The following is a 26,649-nucleotide window of genomic DNA, read 5'->3' on the forward strand; positions in this document are numbered from 1 at the left end:
AAACATTCCTATATGTGCTTTGCAGGGCACATGTCTAAGAGTTTCTCTGGAGATAGACTTAGTAATGATATTATTGCTACATAGGATATAGACATTTTCAGCTTTATATGATAACGCCAATTTTTACACATTGTCTTGAAGACTGTACAATTTACACTCCCATCAGCAGTGTATAAGAGTCCCCTTGGCTCCACATACTATCAATACTTAAATTTTCAAGACTTACATTTTTACCTATCTAGTGAGTTGAATTGATATGTGTTTTAGTCTGTTTTGTGTTGCTATAACAGAATACCTGAAACTGGGTAATTTGTAAAGGAAAGAGGTTTATTTGGCTTATGGATCTGGGACAGCTGCATCTGGCACAGGCCTCAGGCTGCTTCTACTCATGGCGGAAAGTGGCAGACAGCCGGCGGGTGAGATCAAATGGTGAGAAGAAGCAAGCAGATCAAATGGTGAGAAGAAGCAAGAGAGAGGAAGCAAGAGAGAGAGAGAGAGAAGGTGCCAGGTCTTTTTAAGCAACGAGCTCTCACGGGAACTAATAGAGTGAGAACTCACTCATTAATCCCCCTTCCCCCAGGGAGAGCATTAATCCATTCATGAGGGATCCGCCCCCATGACTCAATCAGTTTCCAACACTGCCACATTGGAGATCAAATTTCCACATGAGTTTTGAAGGGAACAACACATCCAAATTCCATCAATATCCTATTGTGTTTTTGACTTGCATTTCCCTTAAGTTGATCATCTTTTCATTTATAGGTCATTCCTGTTTCCTCTTCAGCGAAATGCTTGTTCACCCTACCCAGAAATCATTTGGGCAATTGCCATAGAAAAGTAAAACACCTTTGAGCTATTGCAGGTAGTTCCCACTGAGAGCTAGAAATAGGATTCCTGGAGCCACTGAAAGTTGTTACCCTTAGGAGAATGGGTAGGTAGCTCCATTTTCAGGGAAAGCGAATGTAGTCAAACCATTTGTGCTTGAGGATCTGAAAAAAACTACCCGACTGTTAAGACAGGAAGGAGTTCAGCACTCTGGATGGAAATAACAAAAACAGGTTTAAATAATAAAAGGAATCTATGAGCACATGTCACTGAAAGGTCCAGAGGAAGGATGGGTGCCAACCACAGTTTGACCAAGAGGTTGGAGAAGCCATCAGGGCTCTGAGTCCATTTTCTTGCCCTCCTCGTATATCAACTTTTTCCTTTGACTGGGTCGTCTCATCATCATCATCACTTGGAACTATTGAGCCTATCCTATGAGTCAGACAATGTTCTGAGTGTTTAGTATCTATTAACTATTTAATCCTCTCAATAACTCTCTATGATTCCATTCCACATATGAGGATTCTAAGGAGCAGCAGTCTCACCAATAGGAAGTGGTGGTGCCTGCGTTAGATCCTCGGAGTCTGGCCCAGAGCACGCACCTGACAGCTATTCCAAGTCTCACGTCTGGATTCTACTATCCAGAGAAAGGAACTAGCTACATCCCAGCATTCCCAGAAAAAGGTCTGACATACCTACATATGTATTAGTTCTCCAGAGAAACAAAACCAGTATGCACAAGAGTACTTCACAGAGTTCATGGAAAGATTCTTCCTGTCTTTTAATTCTACTTTTCCATGAACTTTTTAAAGGACCCTCCTATGTGGGGAAGGGGAGTGGGGGGTGGAGGCTGAGAGAGAGGCTGGCAAGTCTGAGATCTGTAGGCAGGCCTGCAGGCTGGAAATTCAGGTAAAAGTTGATGTTGCTGTGTTGAGAATTTCTTCTTCAGGGAACCTGTCTTTCTCTCAACGTCTCCAACTGCTTGGCTGAGGCCCATGCACACTGTGAAGAATAATCTGCTTTACTTAAAGTCTACTCATTTCAATATTACTCACATCTAAAAAAGACCTTCACAGCAATAGCTAGCCTGGTTTTTGACCAAACAACTGGGCACTACAGTCTAGCCGAGTTGACACATAACGTTAACCATCACACTACCCCTGAGCCAATCTCTTGGCGAGGGAAACAGAATTCACTCATTAGCTTCCTGGAACCACAAGGATTCCTGCTGGAACTGGGGTTGTGGGTTGGAAATTGGAAAAGGGAGATAAACACTGTGGGGACAGACAATTCAAGTCCACTACAGAAACTTACCCAAGGGCTGGCTGGTTAGCTCTACTGGTTAGAGTACAGTGTTATTACAACAAGGTCAAGGGTTAAAAGAGAAAGAAAGGAAGAAAGAAAGAAACTTGCCCAAGGTTGTAGAGCTAGTCATAAGGAAGCCAGAATTCCAACTCAGGTATTCTGACACCAAAACGCACCTTTGTTCCACTCCATCATGCTTTCTCAGTGAAACCACAGGTCTTAGCTTAGAGCAGTGATTCTCCATATGGGTGAGGGGAGGGTAGAGAGAAGGGGGTATTCCAGGATCACTGGAGTGGGTGTAGCACAATAAAGCAAGTCAATATATAACACAAAGAAGATTCCCAGTTTGCTCTGGGCAGCGTTGTGTGCAAGCCACACCTAAGAATTTGATCCTGGATAGCAATTTCAAATTTTAGTTGGTTATTTGCATTATTAAGGATGGAGACCAGAGCACTTTCATGAGCTGCCAATAGGTGAAGTCAGATGTAGAGCCTAGTTTGGGGTCAGAGAAGAGAACAAAAAGCCTCATCCTAAGGCATTAATGGAAATGTGGGGGCAAGAGGCTGGCCAAAAGGGAGAAGGATCAGTACAGGGAAGAGGGGGGCCCAGAAGATGGGAGAAGCTATGGCCAATGGAAGATCCAGCCAACGAGAAACTCCCCATGAGGAGACTGGTGGGTTACTTTTTCGGGAAGCCGTGGTCAATATTTTTCAATTATTTTTATGTTTATTGTTTATTTATTTTTGTGTGTGTGTGGCTAGCTGGTACAGAGACCTGAACCCTTACCTTGATATTATCAACACCACAGGCTAACCGATTGAGCTAACTGGCCAGCCCTCCATAATTTTTATTTTAAGATGGTGCCTGTATTGTGCTGTCCTCTAACCACCACTTTTAATTTTTTGTAAATGTTTGCTAAACTCAACAACAGTCTCGTGTTGGTGTATCTAGGTGGGTGGTGAAGAATGAAGGACAGTGTTCAGGAAGGGGTGCAACAGGGGTGTTGGCAGGAGTCTGAAAACACAGGATTGAAGACAGTGGGGTCAGGAGCCCTCGTGGTAACCTGCAGCAACCTGAGCAACCTCTCGGGAGCCTTGGAGATACCACAGAGCAGGTGACTTCAGGACGCTGGAGGACACCGAGGTGGCGGGTCCTTAAATTATATAAGATACTTTCATATTTGGGAAATGGACAAAAAAAACACCTATTGCTTTTATAATACGAACTATAGAAAATAACAAACTAAATTTCTTGGATGCCTGTGATAAATTGAGTGGTTGGGTATGGCCAGTTCTCTATGGAAATATGTCTTTCTTGTGGAGTGGGTTGATGTATATATTAGTTCCATATTTTGGAATTATTATTTTGATTAATTTTTTTTTTTTAAAGATGACCAGTGAGGGGATCTTAACTCTTGGCTTGGTGTTGTCAGCACCATGCTCTCCCAAGTGAGCCGCGGGCTGGCCCTTATTATTTTGATTTTAAATGATAATATTATTATTTATCTTACAAGATTATCATGAAGAGAAGAGGTAAAGAATTTGAAATTCCCTAGATTCATACATGGGCTTATTATAACTTATCGTGCTTCATTGCTTTTTTCTAGCAAGCTTTTCTGCTGAATTTTCTGTTCAGCACTGTGTCCACCAGAGGGCAGATAAAGAAGGGGGCTGGAGATTTGAAAATGTAACTAGAGAACAGACTACTCATTTCCAGGCATTGTAAATACTTGTAACTTGTTCAAAGTCAGCTCAATAAGATTAATAAGAGTGGATACTTTAATGATTAGATGCTTAACTCACATCCCCTTCACGTGAATTATATTCTTCCATAATTTATCAAATCCATTCCTGTAAATTTCCCGTAAGGCAAAAGTATACTTTTCTATTTTGGAAAGGAAAATAATTTATTTCTCAAATTTTCCTACTTATTGAACTTTCCACAGCACCTACTGATTATTGGGTACACAGGAATATCTCTCTAAACTTGGCAGTTTAATCAACTAAAGTCATTGCCTGTTTTAAACACACTAACTGCTCAACATCTGTAACTGTAACACTGCAAAACAAACTTGAACTGTCCCAGGAGGGCAAGGGTGGGGTGCAGGGAAGGAGGACACTTTCTCTTGGATGTTCCCTTTAAAAAGAAGAGGAAATAAAATCCAGTAAGGAAATCCTATTTAATGTCTTTTAAAGCTGGAGGGCAGAAAGATTTTTCCATTGCGGTAAATTACAATGACATTAAATCCTTCATATGTCACATGCTTTTCAACATTTCCCTGGCTCTTTTACCCAATTACTAAACTAACTTGCTCCGTAACTAATGTTCTACTTTTTCCAGATGTAACTGGCTGTGCTCCAACCCAGGCTGAGGTCACATGGCTAAATAGGTCTGACTGGTCTATCATGACCATGCAGTATCACATGTTTCAGATCCCATTCCTAGCTCCCTGGAGGGGTAGGAGAGTCTAGTGCTGGAATCCTGACAGGAACACTCTAGAAAACTCCAGAATTTCTCTAGCTAACGAATAACAGTCTTCCAACCTGCACAGGAAATAATTTTATAACCCAAACTTATATATAATGAACACATGAGCAGAGGAAGAGATAAGAACATAAAAGGACATCCCAAAGAAAAAGATTTTCTTAAGAAAATAAGGGAAGAAAAATAAGGAAGTAAAATTTCTACAGTAAAGATTTGTCTCCATAACTCTCCCCCAAGCTCTGATGGGAAAAGAACTTTCTGAAAAAAGTTTGCATCTTTTTAATGACTTTGCTCCATCTGCTACTCGTGGTCGCCCTGAGTCTACACACGGTTGTGAAGCAGACCTTGTCCTATGGTTCCCAGCTGCTAGTGTCCTTAGCTCAGGAACCTTTCAGCTCAGGCAAGAGCGGCGTCAGGACTGTTTCCCAGGGTCGGGCGGGCCTGGGGGCTGTCGCTGGCTGTGCTGCGGGGCTGGCGGCGGGTCCAGCTGCCCGGCCCCAGCATCCCCAGCTCGTGCAGGGTCCTCGGAGGGTGAGGGCGGTGCCGGTCTTCCCTCTAGGCCCCCTCATGCCCTGTCCCTGGCTTTTGACAGGAGGGCTTCCGAGGCTGTGCTGTGGACAGTCTGCAACGAGGTGGCCTGCAGACATCGTTCCCACGGTGAGGTGGAGCAGGGAGCAGAGCCCCAGGCCTGGGCCTCCAGACGCCGTGGAGAGGGATCCCGGGCTGCTTCTCTGCACAGCCATCAGGTGGCAGCCAGGCTGCCGAGCAGGCAGCTCAGAGCACAGGGTTGACCCTCCAAATCAGGAGCCTGCAGAAGGAGAATGCCATGGAGGGGCCGTGCCAGGCTGTCTGGGGGCCTCCCTGGTCACTGGGGTGTCTTGACCTTTGTGAAGATGAGGAAGCTGGGGAGAGGCCCAGGGGGGACCCTCAGGGACCCGTCATCTATGAGAAAACTGGAAGACAGAATGGCTGTGAGAATGGTGTGTCTGGTCAGATGCCACTGTGAACACAGGCTCCATGACAGATCTGAGAGGCCACCAGAAAGGGCAGCCTTATCAATGCAAGGCTGGCAGCTGGAGCTTCAGGTGCTGTTCAGACGTGGCGAAACATCAGAACATCCATTCTGGGGAGAAGCCCCACGTGTGCGGTGACTGTGGGAAAGTCTTCATCATGCACAGTGCATTTCCTGGTCAGGCACCAGAGGATCGAAAACAGGGAGAAACCCTGTGTGTGTAAGGAGTGTGGGAAAGTCTTCAGCCAGAGCTTCCCCTTATTAGACATCAGAGAATCCACATGGGAGAAAAATCTTACCAATGTACTGAATGTGGCAAGTCCTTCAGCCAGATGGCCAACACTATCAAGCATCAGAGAATTCGCACTGAAGAGACCGTATGAATGCAGTAAATCTGGGAAGATCTTCATTCACAGTCCAAATGTTGTTTGGCACCAGAGAAATCACCATGGAGAGTCCCTGTGAATGTAAAGAATGTGAGAAGGCTTTCAGCCATAGCTCCAGCCTCAACCAGCACGAGAATCCAGATCCAGCACCAGCAGGTGCAGGGTGCAGAGTGAGCCTGTGATGGGGTGAACGTGGAGCAGAAACAAATGTAAACAAGACTGGAGGGGGTGGGCACAGCACCTGTTAAAATTTGCCCAAAGGTAGAGGTTTGTATCCTCACTTCATGTGCAGTAAGGAAAATAATAAAGCTGTCTTGGTGATTTAAAAAAAAAAAGAATGGATTCAGCAGATGGTTTTCATCAGACAGGCTTCCCAGGTGACACAAAAGCCTTCTTCACAGAACCTTCTCTAGAGGGAAACAGCTACCCCCACCCTCTGGCTGCTGCCCTGTACATCATGGGCAAGCTCCCCCACTCCTTTGACCTTGTCACTTAGCATAAAAGATCATTACCACCCTACAATTCCACCTCACACTACTGCCAGGCCACAAACATACTTGACTTTTTATTTCCCGGGCTTGGAGGATTAGGAAGGCTTCCTAGAGGAAGTGACACCTACAATCCCGCTGAACTAAAGGAGCAGGAGCCAGCCAGGCCAGAGAGCTCTCTAGGGAGAGAGAACAGCACATGCAAAGGTGTTGCCATGAGCAAGAACATGATGCATTTGGGGAACTGGAATAAGCACAGTGTGGCTGGAACAGAGTTGGGAGGTAGCAGAAGACAAGGCTAGGGAAACAAGCAGAGGTCCTTCAGTTTTTGCTCCTTAAAGTGTAGTGCATACACCAGCAGCATTGGCATTACCAGGGCGCTTGTTGGAAATGCAGAATTGCAGGCCTCATTCCAGATTTATTGAATCAGAATCTGCATTTTAAGATCCTCAGGGGATTTGATGCACAGCTAAGATTGACAAGCTTCTGAAAGATTAAGCAGGAATTACATAGGACTTGTGATTTCGAAAAATCATTCTTACTGTGAAGTGGGTAAGTTAGCAGAGAGCAATATAGGACTGAAGGAGGCCAACTTGAGGCTGGTGCAACTGTCCTGGCAAGAGATGACATCCACCCTGACTGGGTAGTGGGGATGAGGAGTGGAGGGAAGAGGCCAGATTTGATAGGCAACAGGAAAAAGCTTTGGAGGAACCTGGCAGCTAAGGCTGCCTGGGGCAGCCCTGGAATTTCTCCCGAGTGCAGGGCCTCTGGCGACTGAGACTGGGTGGGGCTGTGGAGCTGGCAGCGAGTGCAGCAGGGTGAGGGAAGGCAGTATCAGTGGGTGTGGGAAAGCAAGAGCCTCAAAAATGAGAGTCCCTCTGTGTCTGCACATGTTGCCTAATGCAGAATGTGAGCAAACTGGTTTCTTCACATGCTTAACATGTGTACCACTGGGACATGATGCTCCACTACCCCTGCAGCAGGGCGCTGGTGTCGCTGTTACTCCCATTACTCACCCTCCAGTTTTAACAAGCCACATGCAAATCAGGAAGTCTGCCTAGAGTTCTTGGGGGGAAATCCAGCAGCCTTAGTACTGAGCAAAGCCAATTTCAGTCAGAGAAATTTGAGAGCCAAAACCATATCCCTTCCCTTATCAAAAATCTCAACAAGAAAGAGTGGCTAAGAACTTAAATGCAAAATATATTTGTGGGGGAAACAAAAAGCAAACAAACCCTTCTTCTGGCCAAGAACACTGCTTAGAAGCCAATTTCATCTAGCAAGGCTTCCACAATTTGAACAAGTCAACAGTGCAAAGGAGTTAAGAATCCAGAGGAAAAATCTGGGTTTTTTTCTATACCAAACATATGATAATAAGTAAGGTGGGTCAATTTCCCAATTACCCATGCTGAGTGAAGTACGTTTAATATGAACCGACACATATTTCAGGATCTACTCTAGGATACAGTCGTGAAAGACCGGCCAGGGCTGGGGTGGATGTGGGGGTTACCTTTGCCAATCTCATATTCCACAGGCTCCAGGCTAACCTGGAGCAGAGGTTTCCGAGCACTGGGCTCCTATATTGCTTTGCTGATTAGACCTAGAACTGTCTCTGTGCTGGGAACCTTAGGAGAGTCCTCTCTAGTCAGATCACAGCTGCAGCCACTCTCCACAAATAAGGAGGGGGCTGGAGGCTGAGGAATGGGCAGGGTGCTCTGGGCCTGACCAAGCTAACAGGCCCATGGCCCTCATCTGCCAAGGTGCTGCCAGATTCTGCCCTCTATCCACTTGTTCTGCACCAGCAACTAGGAACAGACTGGCAGGCTTCTCTTCCATTTATGCTGCTGCAAAAAGAAACAGCAACTGGAAATATGGATGAAAACATTAAAAGGAAATTCCAGAGTCTCTGGCATTTAACTTCCTTCCTCTGTTAAAATTGCAAACAGGTATCTTTACAATGGAAAGTTTAGCTGCACTGAGGATTGGCTAATTAAGAAAACTTTCTTTTTTATTTATTTTTAAAAGATGACTGGTAAGGGGATCTTAACCCTTGACTTGGGGTTGTCAGCACCGTGCTCTCCCAAGTGAGCCAACCGGCCACCCCTATACAGGGATCCGAACCCGTGGCCCTGGTGTCGTCAGCACCACACTCTCCCAAGTGAGCCACGGGCCAGCCCTCTAATTAAGAAAACTTTCAACAGTGACTGAGCTCTCAGGATGCTCAAGGCATGGGGCATCTCACACCATGGAGGGGTAGGGACAGCAAAAAAGATGACCCAGGCACAGAGAGGCCCTGGAGTCAGAAAATCTGGCTCAGCCACTTACTAGGTGATGGTGTTTTGGATGTGTTGTCCCCTCCAAAACTCATGTGGAAATTTGATCTCCAGGGTGGCAGTGTTGGAAACTGATTGAGTCATGGGGGTGGATCCCTCATGAATGGATTAATGCTCTCTCTGGGGGAGGGGGGATTAATGAGTGAGTTCTTGCTCTGTTAGTTCCCACGAGAGCTCGTTGTTTAGAAGACCCTGACACCTTCTCTCTCTCTTGCTTCCTCTCACCATGTGATCTGCTTGTACCTGCCAGCTGCCTGCCACTTTTCCACCATGAGTAGAAACTGCCTGAGGCCTATGCCAGATGCAGCTGTCCCAGAATCATAAGCCAAATAAACCTCTCTTCTTTATAAATTACCCAGTCTCAGGTATTTCTGTTATAGCAACACAAAATGGACTAATACACTAGGCATCTGACCTTGGACAAGTTAGCTGATCTCTCCAAGCCTTGATTTTCTCATCCATAACAAGGAGATAATACTTAACTGAAAAGGGGAAGTAATCAGAAGCTCCCTGAGCTTTCCATGCCAATCACCACAGATCTACCTACATCTAACCCACCTTCTCCATCTCCTCTCCTGTTGCAATGGACGTGTCCTACTGACGGCTGGCCTCTCCACTTAACTTGTGTTCTAACCCTCTCCGAAGAGAGTCTTCTCCTCTTTCCTAAATCACCATTCTCTCTTGACAGGATCAGTCTCATCAGCATGTCATTATGCTCTAGTATCTTCCATCTTAAACAACCACTACCTGCAAGCAAAAAAAAAAATACAACCTCTCAACCTCATATCTTTCTCCAGTTACAATCTGTTCATCTGATTTCCCTCATGGCAAAGAAAAGTGGTCTACCCTTCTTTCTGACTTCCTGGGAGTTCATGCCTCAACTCCAAATAAGCTTCTGTCCTCCCGACTCTGCTGGGATGGTAATTGTCAAGGATGCCATCACGCTGAATTCAGCAGACTTTCTTTTGTCCCTGCCTATTCCACCTTTCAAAAGCATATGACGTAATTGATGCCCCTTCCCTCCTTCCTGAAACACTTTTCTCTACTGACTTCAGGGATGCCACACTCTTGGTTTTCTGCCTTCCTCGAAGGCAAGTAATTCTCGATCACTGTTGCTGACTCCTTAACTGCCATTTAAATATCAGAGCACCCCCAGACCTTTTGGGGGCACTACTCTATTTCCTACCCACATGTCTTCCCCAGGTTACATGATAAAGTCCCACAGCTTTAAACACCTTCTCTGAGGATTCTCCTGTTCTCTCCAGCTTGCTGTCTTCTGAGCTGCAGATTCAATATGTGTCTTCACTTGGTTGTCTAACAGGAACCTCAAATGAAAACTCTTCAGATCAAAGCTCTTGATTCCCTCCTTCTAAATCTATGTGCCTGAGTCTTCCCTATCTACAGCTCCATGATCTACCCGCTATGCTTACCAAACCCTCCCTTTTCCTGATTCCCCACAGGCAGTAGTTCTACATCCAAATTGCTTTCAAATTCACTTTCTACCTCCACTGCCACCAACCTGGTTCCAGCTGCCGTCATATGCTATACTGTCCTTATCTGGTCTCCATGCTTCAACCTTTATCCCTCTGCAACTGCTTCCAGAGCAGCCAGGAGCTGTCTTCCAAAAGGGTAATTCAGAGAATGTTGCTCGCCTCAAAAACCCTTCAGTGGTTTCCTCCTGAGCCTAGAGTAAAATTAAGATTGCTTTCAGGGATACAAGGCCTGGTAATCTGGTCCTACTTCTCTAACTTCTTTTGATTCTGCTCTTTCCCTTGCTTACAGTGCTTTAGCCACATTGGCCTCCTTCCAGTTTATTGAATATATCGAGCTCTTTCTCACCCCAGGACATTTGCACTCACTATTTGTTCTATTTGAAAACTTTCCCCAAAGTTTTGCAAGACTGGTTCCTGTTCATTCTTCAGGTTATCACCCCAAATGTCACCTCCTCAAACAGACCTTCTCTGACCACAACACATAAAAACGGGCACTATCATTGTTGACCTGCTCAATTATCCAGCTCTGAAAGCACTCATTATTGGCCTTCTTGCCTTGAGAGGTAATAAATTTTCTGTCTTGTACAAAGCCAAAAAAAAAAAAAAAAAGGCACTATCAATACAATTGTTTTCTCCAAAGCATCCATTACAATCTGTAATTGTTCATTTGCTTTCTTATTTACTGTCTATCTCTCTCCATTAGAAAGTGAGCTTCTTGGGGGCAAGGATCTTGATCTGCTGTGCTCACTGCAGTATCCCCATAGCATAGAGAAGAGCCTGGCACTTAGCTGACAGTAAACAGATAATTGTGGATTGATCACCGGCCTAACAGCGGTTTTGTGAGAAATTTAAATGAAAACATAAAGAATGCACCATAGTGTACTGCCCATAGCAAATCCACAATGCCTGTAGCTATTATTATCTCCTGGATAATAGGTTATGTCCATTCCTGGAAGTTCTAAGGGATCTCATGAACCTGCAAAATACCTGTGACCTAGCTTTGGCAAATATTCCTAACATATAATATAAGGGTACTTCAAAAAGTTCATGGAAAAACAGAATTAAAAGATAATACGCATCTTTCCATGAACTTTCTGAAGACCCCTCATAGTGGCTGGTTCCACCGAGCTTTTGGTCTTTGATGGATGTGGGGTTGCTAGCATCTTCTTTAATTTTTGATAAGTCATTAAACCAGAATAAAACTCTCTGAAGTGGTATTAGCCACTGCTATGATAAAAAAAAGCCGTTAGATGGAATCCAAACAATTTGTATGGAAGCTCAGAGACAGAACGCCTGGCACCAAGCAGTCCACGGTTTGTCAGGAAGTTCATCAAAAGTACACAAGAAGGAAGAGTGATCTATAGAACAAGGTTGAGAATTCAGTCTCTGGAACCAGATGGCTAGCCATGGTTCTGTCCAGGTGTGTGACATTGATCTAATTATTTGTGTGCTTTGATTTCCTCTATGAACTGGGGATAAAAGCAGCATTTGGCTTAAAAGGCTGTAAATACCAAATGGGTTAATCTATATAAAATGTGCCTGGCATGCAGCAACATTCCATACATTATAGTTATATTATTCCAAGTAGCCTAAAAATGGAGAGTAGGGCAAAAATATTTATCTACCAAATGCCAAATATACTTAAAAGAAAACTGCTTTTCCAAGTTTAGATATAAAATGAGGGTGTGTCATGGCCGGGACCAGGAGGGAGGGGCCCAACTGAGCTCTGAGGGCAGTAAGGCTACTGCTTAGATGGGGCTCCCCTGAGGCCTCCAAGCTCAGGCTCTACTGGGAGACTTCGGCTCTCAGGGCAGTTACTGAAAGAAGCTTAATATGCAGAGGGCCTGGATGGAAGAAAGGACTGCTTCACAGTCTGGCAAACAACCGTCTTATAGTTTGTTTTCTATTTTGGCTGGAGAGCAGGGTTTGAGACAGAGACCAATGGGCTTTTGAGGAGCCATTCTGATTTGTGGGAAGAAGCATCATAGTATATCTAGCGCTGTTGAGCAGGCGCTGACCCCAAACAGTGCAAATGAAAGTTAAGAATTAAAAACAGTATTTAGGAATTAATATACAGAATATATAAAGAGCTTCTTCAGCTCAATAACACAAAAACCCCAAACAACCCAATTTAATAATGGGCAAAAGATGTGAATAGACATTTCTCCAAAGAAGATATACAAATGGCCATCAAGCATATGAAAAGATGCTCAATATCACTTATCATCAAGGAAATGTAAAACAAAACCACAACGGGACACCACTTCACACTCACTAGGATGGCTATTATAAAAAAGACAGAAAACAAGTGCTAGTGTGGATGTGGAGAATTCGGAACCCCTGTGCATTGCTGGTGGAAATGTAAAGTGGTGTAGTCACTGTGGAAAACAGTATGGCATTTCCTAAAAAAAAAAAAAAAAATTAAACATAGAATTACTATACAATACAGCAATTCCACTTCTGGGGATATACCCAAAAGAACTGAAAGCAGGGATATTTGCACATCAATGTTTGTAGTAGCATTATTCACAATAACCAAAAAGTAGGAACTCAAGTGTCTGTCAATGGATGAATGGATAAACAAAATGTGGCACATAAATACAATGAAATATTATTCAGCCCTACAAATGAAGGAAATTACGATACATGCTACAACATGGATAAACAATGAGGACTTTATGTTAAATAAAATAGGCCAGTCACAATAGAACAAACACTGTATGATTCCACTTACATGAGGTACCTAGAGTAGAGAAATTCATAGAGACAGAGTAGAATGATGGTTGTCAGGGGGTGAGGGAAGGGGAGAATGGACAGTTATTGTTTAATGGGTACAGAGTTTCTGTTTTGCAAGATGAAAAGAGTTTTGTGGATGGATGGTAGTAATGACAATGTGAGTGTACTTAATGCTACTGAACTGTACATTTTAAAATGGTTAAGAAGGTAACTTTATGTGTATTTCAACATAATTTTTATTGTTTTTGGTGACTGGCAGGTATGGGATCCAAACTCTTGACCTTGGTGTTATAACACTGTGCTCTAATCAACAGAGCTAACTGGCTAGTCCCCTTCAAAATAATTTTTTTAAAAACTCAGTATTCACTATCAACCTTATTGCAAGAGAAGCTTTCTTAAAATTTCAAGTATTTGTTCAAAAGGTTTATTTAATGAACATCTACTAGTTTTGAAGCCCTGTGTTCAGTGCCAAGGAAGGGAAAAGAAAGATAATGCCTACTCTGGAGAACCTCACACTTCAGTCAGGGAGAAGAGGAAAAGGGAGGAAAAATGAGATGAGATAAGGACTAGGAGCCTTTATCAGAGATACTTGCACAGGGCTGGGGCTTTAGAGGAAGAAAGCAAACATCACCACACTAAACATAATATTTAAAGCGGGAGGAAGATGGATTTAAACACAACAGGCTTGGAAGAAATTGGAGATGATTAATTATTACCTATGGGGGAAAAAAGATCTTTAAAATAATACAGGGAGTAGCGTGGAAATAGAGAAAAGAGAGAAAAAGTTGGCTGCTATAAATGAAACATCTAAAATAGATGTATAGTAAGAGAGTTACTGAAATACATTAGAGGTAAATCCACCACAGACCCACCAATGGCAGCCAGTGTCTCCTGAAATGTAGCTGCTGAGCAAAGAAGTTGCATTCTCAGGAATTCCCTATTATTCACACCATGAATTTCTTCTCCACAACACATTAGGACTGCTGCCAGAGACAACCTGGTGGGAGGCTTGGGGCAGTGTCTATAAGTGTCAGAGCAGAACTGACACAGAGGAAGGAGACTTCAGAAGGGAAGGGAACAACTGGGATGATTTGAGGCTGAGGGCCGCTCTTGCTCTTTGCTTGTGTGTATCACAGGCTGTCCCGAATATTTAACCTGGCATAAAAAGAGATGCTTCACTCACTTGAAATGCAGAAATATTTATTTTGGTTTCCTTCATTGTTTTTGGAAATTCTGTTTTGGTTTATAAAACATACAAATAGCCAACACTTAAAAGCAAACATTCAAAACCCCAATGTGACAAATTTTTGACTTTTTGTGCAATTAAGAATAATACATATTTGAAGTTAGGCTACCAAACAGTGTTATTACAATGACAATTCCTTAGTGCAAACCCTGTTGTGCTTGTATAATATATGTACTCTTATTTCCAGAAACAATTGCTTTAAATGTATAAATGACAGCTTAATTCAGTCAAATATGGCAAAGATTTGCAATAATGTGAAATGCTGTTAATTTCCCAAATTAACTTAAAAAAAAAAATCCCTTGAGAAGTTAATCCCAAGAAATGAGTTTTCCAGATTTCTACATCCTAGAATTTTGGCTTGTCAAATACATTTCACAGAAATCAGGTAGCAGTATGATATAAGAACATGTGTTTATTACTGTCCATTTCAATAAGTACCCAAGTATACCTACTCCCTTAATATTTTTAAAGACATGCTTTGCCTGAGAGTTTATTTTGGGGAAAAAAGCAAGTTAACTGCATCACAATCTTTTGATATGAAAACCACATTAAAAATCCATTGGCTGTTATTACAAAGAATGAGTGGTTCAGTGAAGATAAAGTGGATAGTTCTTCAGGTGTCACAGTTAGGCATGGTTGATCCAGGTAATTCTTTCTTGAAGTGCTTGTCTTCACTGTAGGATCTAAGGCAGATTTTTTAATAACCCCTGGGAAGGAACGGAGGGAGGGAATCAGGTCTGGCGACCAGAGTCTGAGGACATTCTGCTGTGTGTGAGGATCCATTTGCTCTGATGAGTTGCTGCCATTCATGTGAGACTCCGGATCTGCACTGTTCTAAGTTAGATCTATCCTTCGACTAGATCTATCCTTCAGAAACAGGAATGACAAGGAACTATGGAGAAGAGCATAGTTTCATAACCCTTATGAATCAGAAGGGCTGTGTGAGTGGGGAAGGGAAGGTGGCAGGGATTAAAAAAAAATCTCTGGTCCTCTTGCACCATTCTCCAGCCGGGACAGTTTTTGTTTTTAAAGGGACAGCTTCCCTCCAGTGCACTGTACTCCTCAGAGCAGCAGACAACTGCAGCATTTGCAGCAAGTAGCAGACATCTCAGAAACAGCAAAGTCCTAACTCCTTGGTTAGAAAAACAGGGAGACAGAAGTTTTAACACCCACCATTTTAACTGAGGAAGTCTCAAATAACTTAGCACATTTGTAGTTTCTCCTTTACAATTTTTAAGGCTCATTTTGGAAATTGTATATCACCATAAACATGGTCTGCAACATGAGGTGACTGTAAGGCAGTGTTCCATTTCCTCTAATATTCCTATGACAAGAGCCCGAAATGGACAAGTCAAACGTGAACGTTTCCTTCCCTATGCTTGCTGTCGTCAGAATTACCAACACGAAAGCCATGAGTAGAAGAAGAGATTGTGGAGGTGTGCTGCTTCTTCTGAGCCTTCTTCTCACATTAAACCTTTATGGTGGAATAAAGTTCATCTATCTGTGACCGGAAATAGTTCCGTAGCTCTGGCCTTTTTGCCTTCATTGTTGGAGTCAGAAGGCCATTGTCAATAGAAAATAATTCTTGGTGTAGGGCAATGCCTTTGACCTGTAACAAACAAGGAGGGAAGAAACACATGCAACCTGAGTCCAAGAAGCATGTAAGCCCCTGAAGGGGATAAAGATGATCTAATCCAGCCTCTTACTTCAGCCCAACTGCACTTTCTCAGCAAAGGACAGCTATTCCATTCTTAGGATAGAGTTCAGGACCACAGTCTGGCCTCCAGAAAAAGGGAGACCATACCCTTGGCGAAAAAACCCTTCCCCTGTCAAACTACTCCATTATTCATTCCTCATGTATTTCTTTAGGTCATCTCATCCTCTTCTGTAATCTACTTGTAAAAAAATCTTCAAGTCAAAAATTTGTTTTACAGGAATTCATGCATTTAGATGAAAGTCTTACCTGTTCAAAAGGTTTTAGACCAGAATCCTTTCCAAGTCTCACCATGTCTTCTAGGATAGCTTTTTTGATATCCTAACAGGGTAAGAAAAATAAGATAGGTCCTCTGTTGGAGGTCCCTGCACATCCGTAGGTGCACTTAATGCAAAGTTAAGAAACAGAAGACAGACTGGACAGTTCAGAACCTTACCTTATTTCTGCACAATTCCTCAAAGGATCCTTCAAATCCTTTCTTTCGGGCCCAGGGACATAATGTCTCAACATCTGGTACCACAATTGCTATGAGAAATGCCTTTAACACAGACAAGTAAGTTATTGTAACATGGCTTGATCCAGATGTGCTAAAATAGTGGCTCTTTATTTGTCAGCATTGTGGAACCCTGGAAGAGTCCGATAAAAGTTATGGACCCTCTCTTCAGAACACTCTACACTCCTCCCCCCAGGAGTTAACTGAGCCACATTAAGAACTCCTGGCTCTAAAATATAGATGGCATCAGGAATTTTGCAATTAGTGTTTTAAAAGAACCATTGGAAACCAAAATCTAACAAAATCCTAACTTTTAGTTACTTTTGTGAATATTTATTTTTATAAAACAAAGTCAGATAAGCAAACAAGGTCATAGATATCAGATGACTGCTTTAAAAAAAAAGAGAAAAAATTTATACAGATTCAATATTATAAAAATATCTAATACTGTATCTTATTCTTTACAATCCAGTAACAAAATTAAATAAAAATCAAAAACATGATAATATTCTAGATCAAAAAATAGATGCAATCTCAAAGGAAAATAAGTGCATTTTCTTACAAGAAACTATCCTCCTAAAATAATTTTAAAATCTTAAGATTCCCTTTCTCTTCCTTGCCATCATCTCTCCAATATTTTGGCAAATACACATTTCACTGAAATATTGATTTTGGTTTTCAACTTTTGAGTATTCGTGGTTCACAACCATCATTTGCTTAAAATGATTTAGGAGGCACATCATAAATAAGCTGGGTATTTACTTCCCTTGGTATACCAGACCACTCTAGGTAAAATGAAAATATGGTAATGAAAGAGAAAAACACTTTTCTCGGTAGGAAATGCTAAGCAGCAAAAAGCAATAATGCATTAATGATATGCTAGCATGTCAGACTTGAAAGTTGGTTTATACTCATCTCAAACTTTCAATTACATTTAAAGCCCCTGAAGTACAAAGCACTAGAAATGCCTATGCAACAGGGTTCACAGCCTAAAAAAACCACATACCTGCAAGCTTTCTCCATGCACAAACACCTGAGCAACCAGTTCACTTCGTAGGTAGATATTTTCAATCTTTTCAGGTGCTATGTATTCTCCTTGTGCGAGTTTAAATATGTGCTTCTTCCTGTCGATAATCTTCAAGGTGCCATTCTGTTTATCAGAGGGAGGGGGCTATGAATGGGCCCTGGTGCGTTTCCACCCAGTGTCAATCACAACACAGTACAAGGTATTTGATATACACTGTCATTTAATCCTAATAACATCTCACAGAGGTCAGTAATTAGACCATTTTAGAGAGAGGGAAACTAAGGCTTAGAGACATGAAGTAACTGGCCCAAGGCCATTCTGCCAGGCAGAGATAAAGAAGGGATTCCAGAGCCCATTCCACTTCACGGCTTGGCCCCACTGACTGGTCAGCCACCTAGCAGTGCTTTGCATGCTTCCTGTTTCAGCACACTTCATTCGGTCTCCTATCCGAATTAGGTACACACATATCTGGCTCTGCTGAGTGAGTTCAGTTCCTTGAGAGCAGGGACACGGACTATCTTTCCGCAGTGCTCTGCACAGAGTAAGGGTTCAGGGAATGTTTACCACACAAAGGCAGAGTGTCCCTCTCCTTCATCATTGCTTGTGAGGGGTGGTACTCCCGACCCTTTGGGAAGGGTCAGTTAACTTCCTCACATATTAACTGTGGAAATACTAGTGAGCGTCCTTCAACCAGACTGGCCAAATCCCAGCAGTGCCCACCTCTGGTAATCAAAACCCCAACCTACTTTCAACCTATCCCCACTGAGGGGCCAACCCCAAAAGTCATCCGTTGGGAAGTTTCTAGGGCTCTCTCATTCCACACCAGTTCTCGTCCATTTTCAAAAGGAGCAAACCGAGGCCAGGGAGGTTACAATATGTGTTCATTAGAGCCAGAGTTAGAATTAGAACTGATATTTAATCCCTCTTGAACCTGAAAAGAGGGACTAGATTTATTTCTAAATAGCTTGGGTATCATGAAATATGAATTAATTTGGGGGGCCATTTTTCTAATGAAGAAAAATTCCAGAGTAACGAGAACCTTAAATCTACAAAAGTCTGACAATACACATTAATAAAACTTACATTAGCTACTTTAGTGCTTGCAATTCAACATAGTAATAATTTTAAAAAAGCAGTGGTTGTCACCACAACAAATAAAATCTGGTCGAACCTATGGGTAGGACAGATAAAGCTTCCTGCACAAGCCTCTCATTCCTAAGAAGGATTCTGGAATTTCTCTACAGTAAGTGGTTTTGAGACTAAACTCACAGGAGTTGGTCTAATCCATGAAACACCCTACTTTTAATAAGATGACAAACCCAAAAAACATGTTCATTCCCAAATTCTTGCCCATCATTAATTCCTGGCAGTCTATCGCAATTTCCCCCAGACCTTGTTTAACTAAGTTTTCAACATCAAGGCACAGCATTGATATTATAGAAACATAGTCTTTTTGGATTCCAAATGGGAAGTAGCAACCAGAGTTAATATTAAGCAGAAAAAAAAAAAGTATTTGCTAATGTTAAAGTGACAATCCTAAACAAGTGGGCTAAGAACATAAGCCTTTCCCCTGCAGAAAATGAAACAGTCAACATTACACCACTCAATAAGGACAAGGGAAAGAGAAAATTTAGGGTACACTGGCACATGGCAGCTGTATAGCAGACAGAGTATTTTATTTCCTACAGTGCAACAAAACTCTTTGTGAACAGGGGAGGCAATGACTTACTGGTAACCATTTTCCAATGTCCCCTGTGTGTAACCAGCCATCTTTATCCAAAGCTTCTGCTGTTTTTGCTGGGTCCTTCAGGTAGCCCTGAAATACATTTGGCCCTTTCACACACACCTACAGAAAGAAAAAAAGATGATCTGTTAACAGCATTTACTGGGGCTTCTCCAAAGAAAACTGGGTGTGTGTGTGTGTGTGTGTGTGTGTGTGCGTGCGCGCGCGCGTGCGTGCCCCAGCCTTTACCAGAAACCCTGAATTCCATGATCTAGAGGCAGTTACCAGAGCCCCATCGGGATCTTGCAGGTACCTCCAATGTCCCCACTTCCCTTCCTTAATGACCTCATCTGCAGTCAAAATGCCAGGCTAATGCTTGCCTTAGGAAAGCCCCACAGGGGATGAAATCACTTTTAAGTAATTAGGGTTCTATCCAGTAGCCAGTAGCTCACTAATAGGTATCCAGGGCAATTAGCAGACAGAAGATGTGCCCCAAGGACTTAGGCCACGGGAACATTTGCATGCTCTTGGGCCCAAATCCCTCTCAAGTCTGGCAGAAGGCAGGCAGGCATTTGTGTCCCTCCTCCCCGCCCCTCGAGAGTTAAACATAAATGCACCTTCAGAAAGAAGCTGCTTGACTCTAGGATCACCAATAAAGTCAGCTCAATAGCTTTACTGAGCTGCGTCATAATGGACAGCTAGTATAGGAAGTGGCAATGAGGCTAAATGACTAATGGGGTTTTGCTCACCTCACCCTCGCCCTTGGATGCCAGGTAATTCATATCTTCCACATCAATGAGTTTTATAATATTACAAGGCATTGGCGCACCAACATGGCCTGTACATTAAACAAGAGAATGATCATTCCTAAGGGGACTACTACCCTCAGGCCAATTTATTACTATAACAGACAAGCCTCCTCATAATAACAGCCGGTATAAACTTCTGGCTTCCGCACTTATAGCCATCCTCTCCCTGGTAAAATAATTTAAGAGAGTTTATTTATAGAATAGAGATGAAAATATTCACAAGTCTCTTCAGGACCTGTCCCAAGTTTGATGCTCTGAATACTGTATTTTTCAAAGTATAAATAATTTGGCTGCTGATTTTAACGGTTCCTACAAATACCCGGAAGCAAGCTTTCTAAAAGCTTTTGCCTGGCTTCTAGATCTGACTGACCCCACCCTTTATATGCCATTCCTTTTTAGCCACCCCTCCCACATAGGGACTTCATAATGTCCCTACTCTCTATGAGAAGACAGCATATATGCAGCTTCAGCAAATCTTGACTATTCTTTCATGCACCACCTGGTTCTGATCAATACAGTCTTTATTTCCTTTAGTAGGGATGAGTGTGTTTTATATTTCAGTTTGGTAAGGTAGGACGGTGCTTTTTTCCACAGCTAATTGAACTCTCTTGCCAAAGGGTGTTAGGATTGGGTTCTTTCCAAAAAACAAAAACAGATACTAGATGTGTTCTAAAAGCGTTGCAAATAATTCTTCCTACTTTTTAATAATTTTAGCTTATGGAGATCACTACTCCAAATTCTCTGCTGGTAAGAAAAATAATTCTTCCTTTGTTTTAATAATTTTAGCTTATAGAGATCACTATTCCAAATTCTCTGGCTGTTAAGGAACCTGCGGTTAAAAATTAAACAAGCTTCAAACTTATTAAGTTGTATGTGTTAAATATGTACAGCTTTTTGTTTGTCAATTAAACCTCAATAAAGTGGGCTTTATTTTTACAAAAAAAAAAAAAAAATTAAACAAGCACCATGAAGAAGATTCAAAAACTATCAGTGTCAATCTCAGTAGGATTAGGTTACTAGATAATGCTAATATTTACAATACATCAAATAAGTTAGGGAAGTTTATTTATCACAGTATAGAATATACTACCCATGCAGCATAGAGAAAAGCACAGAAGTTTTGCAGTTAGACTTGGGCTGAAATCCTGGTTCAGAAGCATAATGCTGTGTAACTGCTTATACATTTTTTACATGCTATGTAAGCACTTACATGCTATGTAAGTACTGTTACAGAAGTAACAGTACTTATCTCACAGGGGTGTGGTTGGGATTAAAATCACAGAATGTACTTTTTCTTTTGGCAGCTGGCTGATATAGGGATCAAACCTTGGACTTTAGATTTATCAGCACCATGCTCTAACCAACTGAGCTAATCGGCCAGCCACCATAACGTACAACATAAGCAACCATCATAGAACTTTATCCATGACAGGTGCCCAGTCAATTATTTTTGGGTTTGTCCTCCCCGTTCCTCCTTTTGAGAAAAAGGACTTGTGTTTATTTCTAACTGTAGTCCCAACACCTAGCAAAGCACATAGTATAAACTTAATAACTATTTGGGAATTAAAATTACCAGCAAATAATGAGACCCCAATCAATTACTGGAAAGCTCTGTTGGGCCAGACACTCTGAATCTGGTATAAAGGGCATCCTCTCTCAGATGTTGCCTTAAAGATGGAGGCAAATCTTTACTCCCACCCAGCTTTACAGCTAGATCCCCCAAATTCCATCACACTTGGCCACTGAAGGCATTTTCCATATAGCTCTCTGATTTATAAGATTGTTTGCCCCAACGCCCAATTATTTGAGATATGATACTATTTAAGTTGGTTAATGAATCAACCAATGATTAACCCAATTCCAGTAATTCCAATAACCCAATTTGAAAAATAAGACTCCTAAAAAGACTCTCCTTCCAATCATACCTGCTGTCCAGTCTCCAGGCACAGTCAAGCAACACCCGGCAGTGCACTCCGTCTGTCCATAGCCTTCATAAAACTGGGTCACCAAGAGATGAAATGTTATTAAAGGGGGGGACAGTCACACCTTTGCTGGAAATGAGCAAGTAATTAAGTTCCACTAATTCCTGAGTAACGGCTGACTATGGTGAAATGTCTTTTCAAATCTTCTGTTTAGTAAGTTCATTCAATAGTACAACACACTTGCTGATAGCATCCACACATCTTCACCCCCACGCCAAACAGCAGCTGTTGTGTTTATTTTCTACTTTCTGCAAGGGAGAACCCACATGACAGGCCACTCCCCACCTAGGAGCGCATTTGCTTTGTCAGTTTATGGGTGCACCCCACACATGTCCTATCTGTCACCAAGTCTTCCTACCCCCTTTAAAAGAGACTCTCAGCATGGTTTGCAGGTGGGTTATCACTCGTGACCCATTCCCATACCTGCATGCCTGACTCTAAAGGTGAATCTTGTGCCTTACTCTAGAGAAAATGGTGGACACACACACATACACCCCTGCCTAGGATAAGTATACATGCTTATTTCTTCAAGCAACCTAGCAATAACATACCTTCCAAATAAAAATAAGACACACACACACACACACACTGGAGGGCAAGGAGGATTGGGGAGATATTGGTCAAAGAACACAAAATTTCAGTTAGGAGTAAGTTCAAGTGACCTATTCTACAACATGGTGACTATAGTTAATAACAGTGTATGGCACAGTTGGAAATTGCTGAGAGAGTAGATTCTAAGTGTTCTCACCACAAAAAATATGAGGCAATGCACATGTTAATTAGCTTGATTTAGCCATTCAACAATATGTACATTCATCAATACATCATTTTGTATACTGTAAACATATACAGTTTTTATTTGTCAATTAAAAAAAAGAGATAGACATTCACAAAAAGAATAAAAATGACTTTTGGTAAAAAAGAGGACTCAGCATTATAAAGTCTGGGATAATCCAGTGATATGAATCTACCTCACCTGACAGCCAAGGGCTGCTCTCAGAAACGTCAGCACTGTGGCAGACACTGGTGCGGCTCCTGTGATCATCAGCCGGACTCTTCCACCCAGGCTTGACTTGCGAGGTAGGGAGACAGGGAGAAAGTGAGCAGTATATATCTGGGAGTCGGTGGGCTCCTCAGTCAAAGATACCTGCAGGAGACCCCTGTCCCTAATCCACCAGCTCCTCTGCAGGTTGCACCAAACTTACACTGGGGACGATGCACACATATTCATAACAGGAGCACAGGGATTAAGTTTGTTTCTACCCATAACTACCCCATTTCTTTTCAACGGGCATGAAGGTAAGCCAGCACCTCTGCTTACAGGTACTTTAGCAAACAAGAGTGTGGTGGATGCGTGGCATCTACCACAATTTTGGCATTTGGGGGACACTATTACACATTCTTTTATCACTCACACTTAAATAAATTACCTCAATAGTGACTTATTCCGGCAAAGCTCAACAAGATGGAGAATCAGAAAGGCTACAGTACCCTGAATCCTTTTCCTCCTAGATAGCTACCATATTGTTCAGATTTATCTTGGAGACTGAAGTTTACTTAATAGTTTGTCCTTAATTTTTAGACACGTGTCAGAATGAATAAAAACATGTCATTTCTCTTCCTTACCTTCATAGCTCTCTTTAAAGAAATAAAAAGCCTTGGGAGGAGCGGTAGGAAAAAAAAGTCCTATGGAAATTTTGAAACCCAAATTAGTTTTACGAGAAATGGTAGCTGTGAGTCTCCTTGTTACCTGTATTTTGTGGAAGATGAGTTTATCCCACAGGCTGTTGTTTCTAATGATACCGCTGCGAAGTTCTGCTTCTTTCCTTTTGGAGGCAAAGTCCAACAGCCATCGCTTCAGGGTGGTGTTTGCTTGTCCAAAAATCTAATGAGGCAAGAAATAAGGTTTTCATAACTACTAGGATGGCTAGAATCAACAAGTCAGATAGTGACAAGTGCTGATGATGATGTGGTGAAATGAGAACCCTCATACAGTGATGGTGGAATGTAAAATGGAGCAGCCACTTTAAAAAAGTCTGGCAGTTCCTCCAACAGCTAAGCACAGAGTTATTGTTATGACCCAGGAATTCCACTGCTAGGTTTATACCCAGGAGAAATGAAAATACACATCTATACGGCAACTTGCATATGAATGTTCATAGCAGCATTATTCATAACAAAAGGGAAAAACAACCCAAATGCCCATCGATGAAGGAATGAGTAAATAAAACGTGTTATATCCATACAGTGGAATATCATTTGGCCATTAAAAGGAATGAAGTACTGACATGTGCCGTGTGGATGAACTCTGAAAACATGCTAATGAAAGAAGCCAGTCACAAAAGAACACATATTGATTGTATGATTCCATTGATATCAAAGTCCAGAATAGAGAAATCTACACATTTAGAAAGTAGATTAGTATTTGCTTAGGGGTAGAGGAGGACAGAGGGTGGGGGATGATTGCTAAAGAGTAGGTAAAGGGTTTCTTTTTGAGGTGATAAAATTTTCTAAAATTGACTGTGGCAATGGTTGCAGAACTCTGTGACTATACTAAAAACCTTTGAATTGTACACTTTAAATGGGTAAATTGTACGCTATGTGAGTTATATCTCAATAAAGCTTTTTGAAAAAAATAAGAAGGTTCTCAGAAATGAGAAGCCCTGCCTCAAAATAAAGAGTAACACTGCCCAATGGAAATTCATTTTGGAGATCGCCCACGCTGTTCACCAATACCTTCTCACCTTCCCCCGCCTCTTGCCCCAGCTGTGTGGTCCATGTTGTCCTGGCCACCACAGAGGGGCTGGCATTCTCTCGGTCCCCACCTCAGCTGAGTTGCTTCTCTCAATGAGGCCGAGTAAGCATGATTCTACATATGCATGGAGCGTTACAATCGATAAAACCATTTCACAGTTATTGTTTTCATGTGATCCACCTAGCAACTTTATGAGACAGACATCAAGGGAGAAGAGGGAACAGTCCACTTTGCAGGTGAGAAAGCAGAGGCTCAAAGAGTTCATTAAGAGATCAAATAAAATGACCTCCCACCTTACTTATAGTATTTTGTTTTAAGGTTCGCACAGCGTGTTCACGTGTTTTCTCTCATAACCCTTGCTAACAACTCTGTGAGGGAAATGGACTCTAATATTCCAGATGAGTAAACTGAAGTTCTTGAGATTAAGAGGACTGTTGATGGCCATACAGATGGTGCAGGACTGAGTCCAGTTCAAACCTAAGCCTCTGACTCAGAGTCCAGCGCTCTGTCCCCCACACTTTGCCGCTTGTAACTTACTCGGTCAAACATCCGGTTCAGCAGTCTTGGAACCACAGGAAAGACAGTGGGTTGAAGCACCTTGAGGTCATCCATAAGCAGCCTGATATCTCCTTGGAAAAATCCTATTTTAGCTCCATGACACAGCATTACACACTACAGAAGTAATTAGAAACAGCAAACATTTATCATTGCTGCAGGGGTTACACAACACATACACACACACAGACAACACATGAGACTTCAGTTTTAGCGTTTCAGGCCTGTTTCCAGACATCTTGAAGTTCCTAAGTATAGGTAGCTTTTTAAAAATTGTTTTTGTATTTACTAGTCATTGTATAACATAGAAATGTGGTATTTCTCTTGATCACGCTGAAGGTACAGGAGTTAGCATGAAACCAGGGTATGTTATTTTTAGTCATGATTATAGAGGTTCTACTATTTTAGCTTTGTGATAAATATCTACTGAATGAGTGACATGGAATTATACTCTAAATATTTTTAGCATTCCAGAAACTTTAGGTCTAATTTATTCTCAAAATAAAAATGTAACTACCTGCCTATAGTCCAATCTTATTAAAGTTTCATTTTCTTTTATTTGAATCTAACTAAGAATTTCTGATAAGCTGCTGGACATGCTGAAGTTGAGACCATGGGATATCTAATACCAGAGTGGCTTGCCATTCAGCTATAATGTATTGCATGATTCTTTTTCCTGTCTAGTGCAAACCGCACTGGTCAGTCATAGGGACCTGACACATAGTCTGCATATTTTAAATTTAAAAAAGGAGATTCAAAAGTTGATGCAACGGAAGTATAAATGGTCCCCGGCTTGAAAGCAGAAACCACTAGGAAGGTACACTATGGTTCACTGTTTAAAAATTAAAACTCAGGAGGCTTTTGTTTGGTGTGGCTCGCCTCCCAGATATACCTCTACAAGGACAGTTAGGTACATATGGTCCATTAGCAACTCACTGGAGATCACTTTATAAACTCACAAGATTCTGAGGTGTGTGGGAAGTAAGAAGTAACACATGGAAGATAGGATCTAATGACCCTTGATCCTTTAGGGGTAAGTAAATCCTACAGGGCAGCAGCCAACCAAAGCCTCTCTGTCTCCAACACCTAGCACAGTGCCTGCACACAGCTGGCACTCAATAAATATTCACGAAAGGAATGAATGGTGCCCACTGTTTCTCTTATAGTATAAAATCCAAAATTACTCAGAAAGGATAAAAAGAAGCCTCTTGGTCAGTTTATAAATTAGTTGCACAGTTGTGTACAGGGAGCATAGTTAAGCTAAAGATCATCCTCCTTTTCCAAGG

General features: G+C 42.0%; 1 protein-coding gene across 2 annotated transcripts in view; it reads right to left on the reverse strand.

Annotated features, from left to right (window-relative positions):
- Positions 1–14,242: 14,242 nt before the first annotated feature.
- ACSL1 (acyl-CoA synthetase long chain family member 1) overlaps positions 14,243–26,649 on the reverse strand; it is a 58,953-nt gene continuing 46,546 nt past the window's right edge. For both annotated transcript variants that reach the window (XM_063076553.1, XM_063076555.1), the window contains exons 12-21: positions 25,346–25,480; positions 23,804–23,938; positions 23,030–23,125; positions 21,997–22,069; positions 20,012–20,100; positions 19,269–19,385; positions 17,519–17,662; positions 16,456–16,557; positions 16,269–16,340; positions 14,243–15,914 (exon numbers count right to left, since the gene is read on the reverse strand). In XM_063076553.1, coding sequence (XP_062932623.1) covers positions 15,774–15,914; positions 16,269–16,340; positions 16,456–16,557; positions 17,519–17,662; positions 19,269–19,385; positions 20,012–20,100; positions 21,997–22,069; positions 23,030–23,125; positions 23,804–23,938; positions 25,346–25,480 — 1,104 coding nt within the window. In that variant the 3' untranslated portion in view covers positions 14,243–15,773. The remainder of the gene's footprint in view (positions 15,915–16,268; positions 16,341–16,455; positions 16,558–17,518; positions 17,663–19,268; positions 19,386–20,011; positions 20,101–21,996; positions 22,070–23,029; positions 23,126–23,803; positions 23,939–25,345; positions 25,481–26,649) is intronic.

Source organism: Cynocephalus volans, chromosome 13, assembly GCF_027409185.1.
Source record: "Cynocephalus volans isolate mCynVol1 chromosome 13, mCynVol1.pri, whole genome shotgun sequence".
NCBI classification, from domain to species: domain Eukaryota; kingdom Metazoa; phylum Chordata; class Mammalia; order Dermoptera; family Cynocephalidae; genus Cynocephalus; species Cynocephalus volans.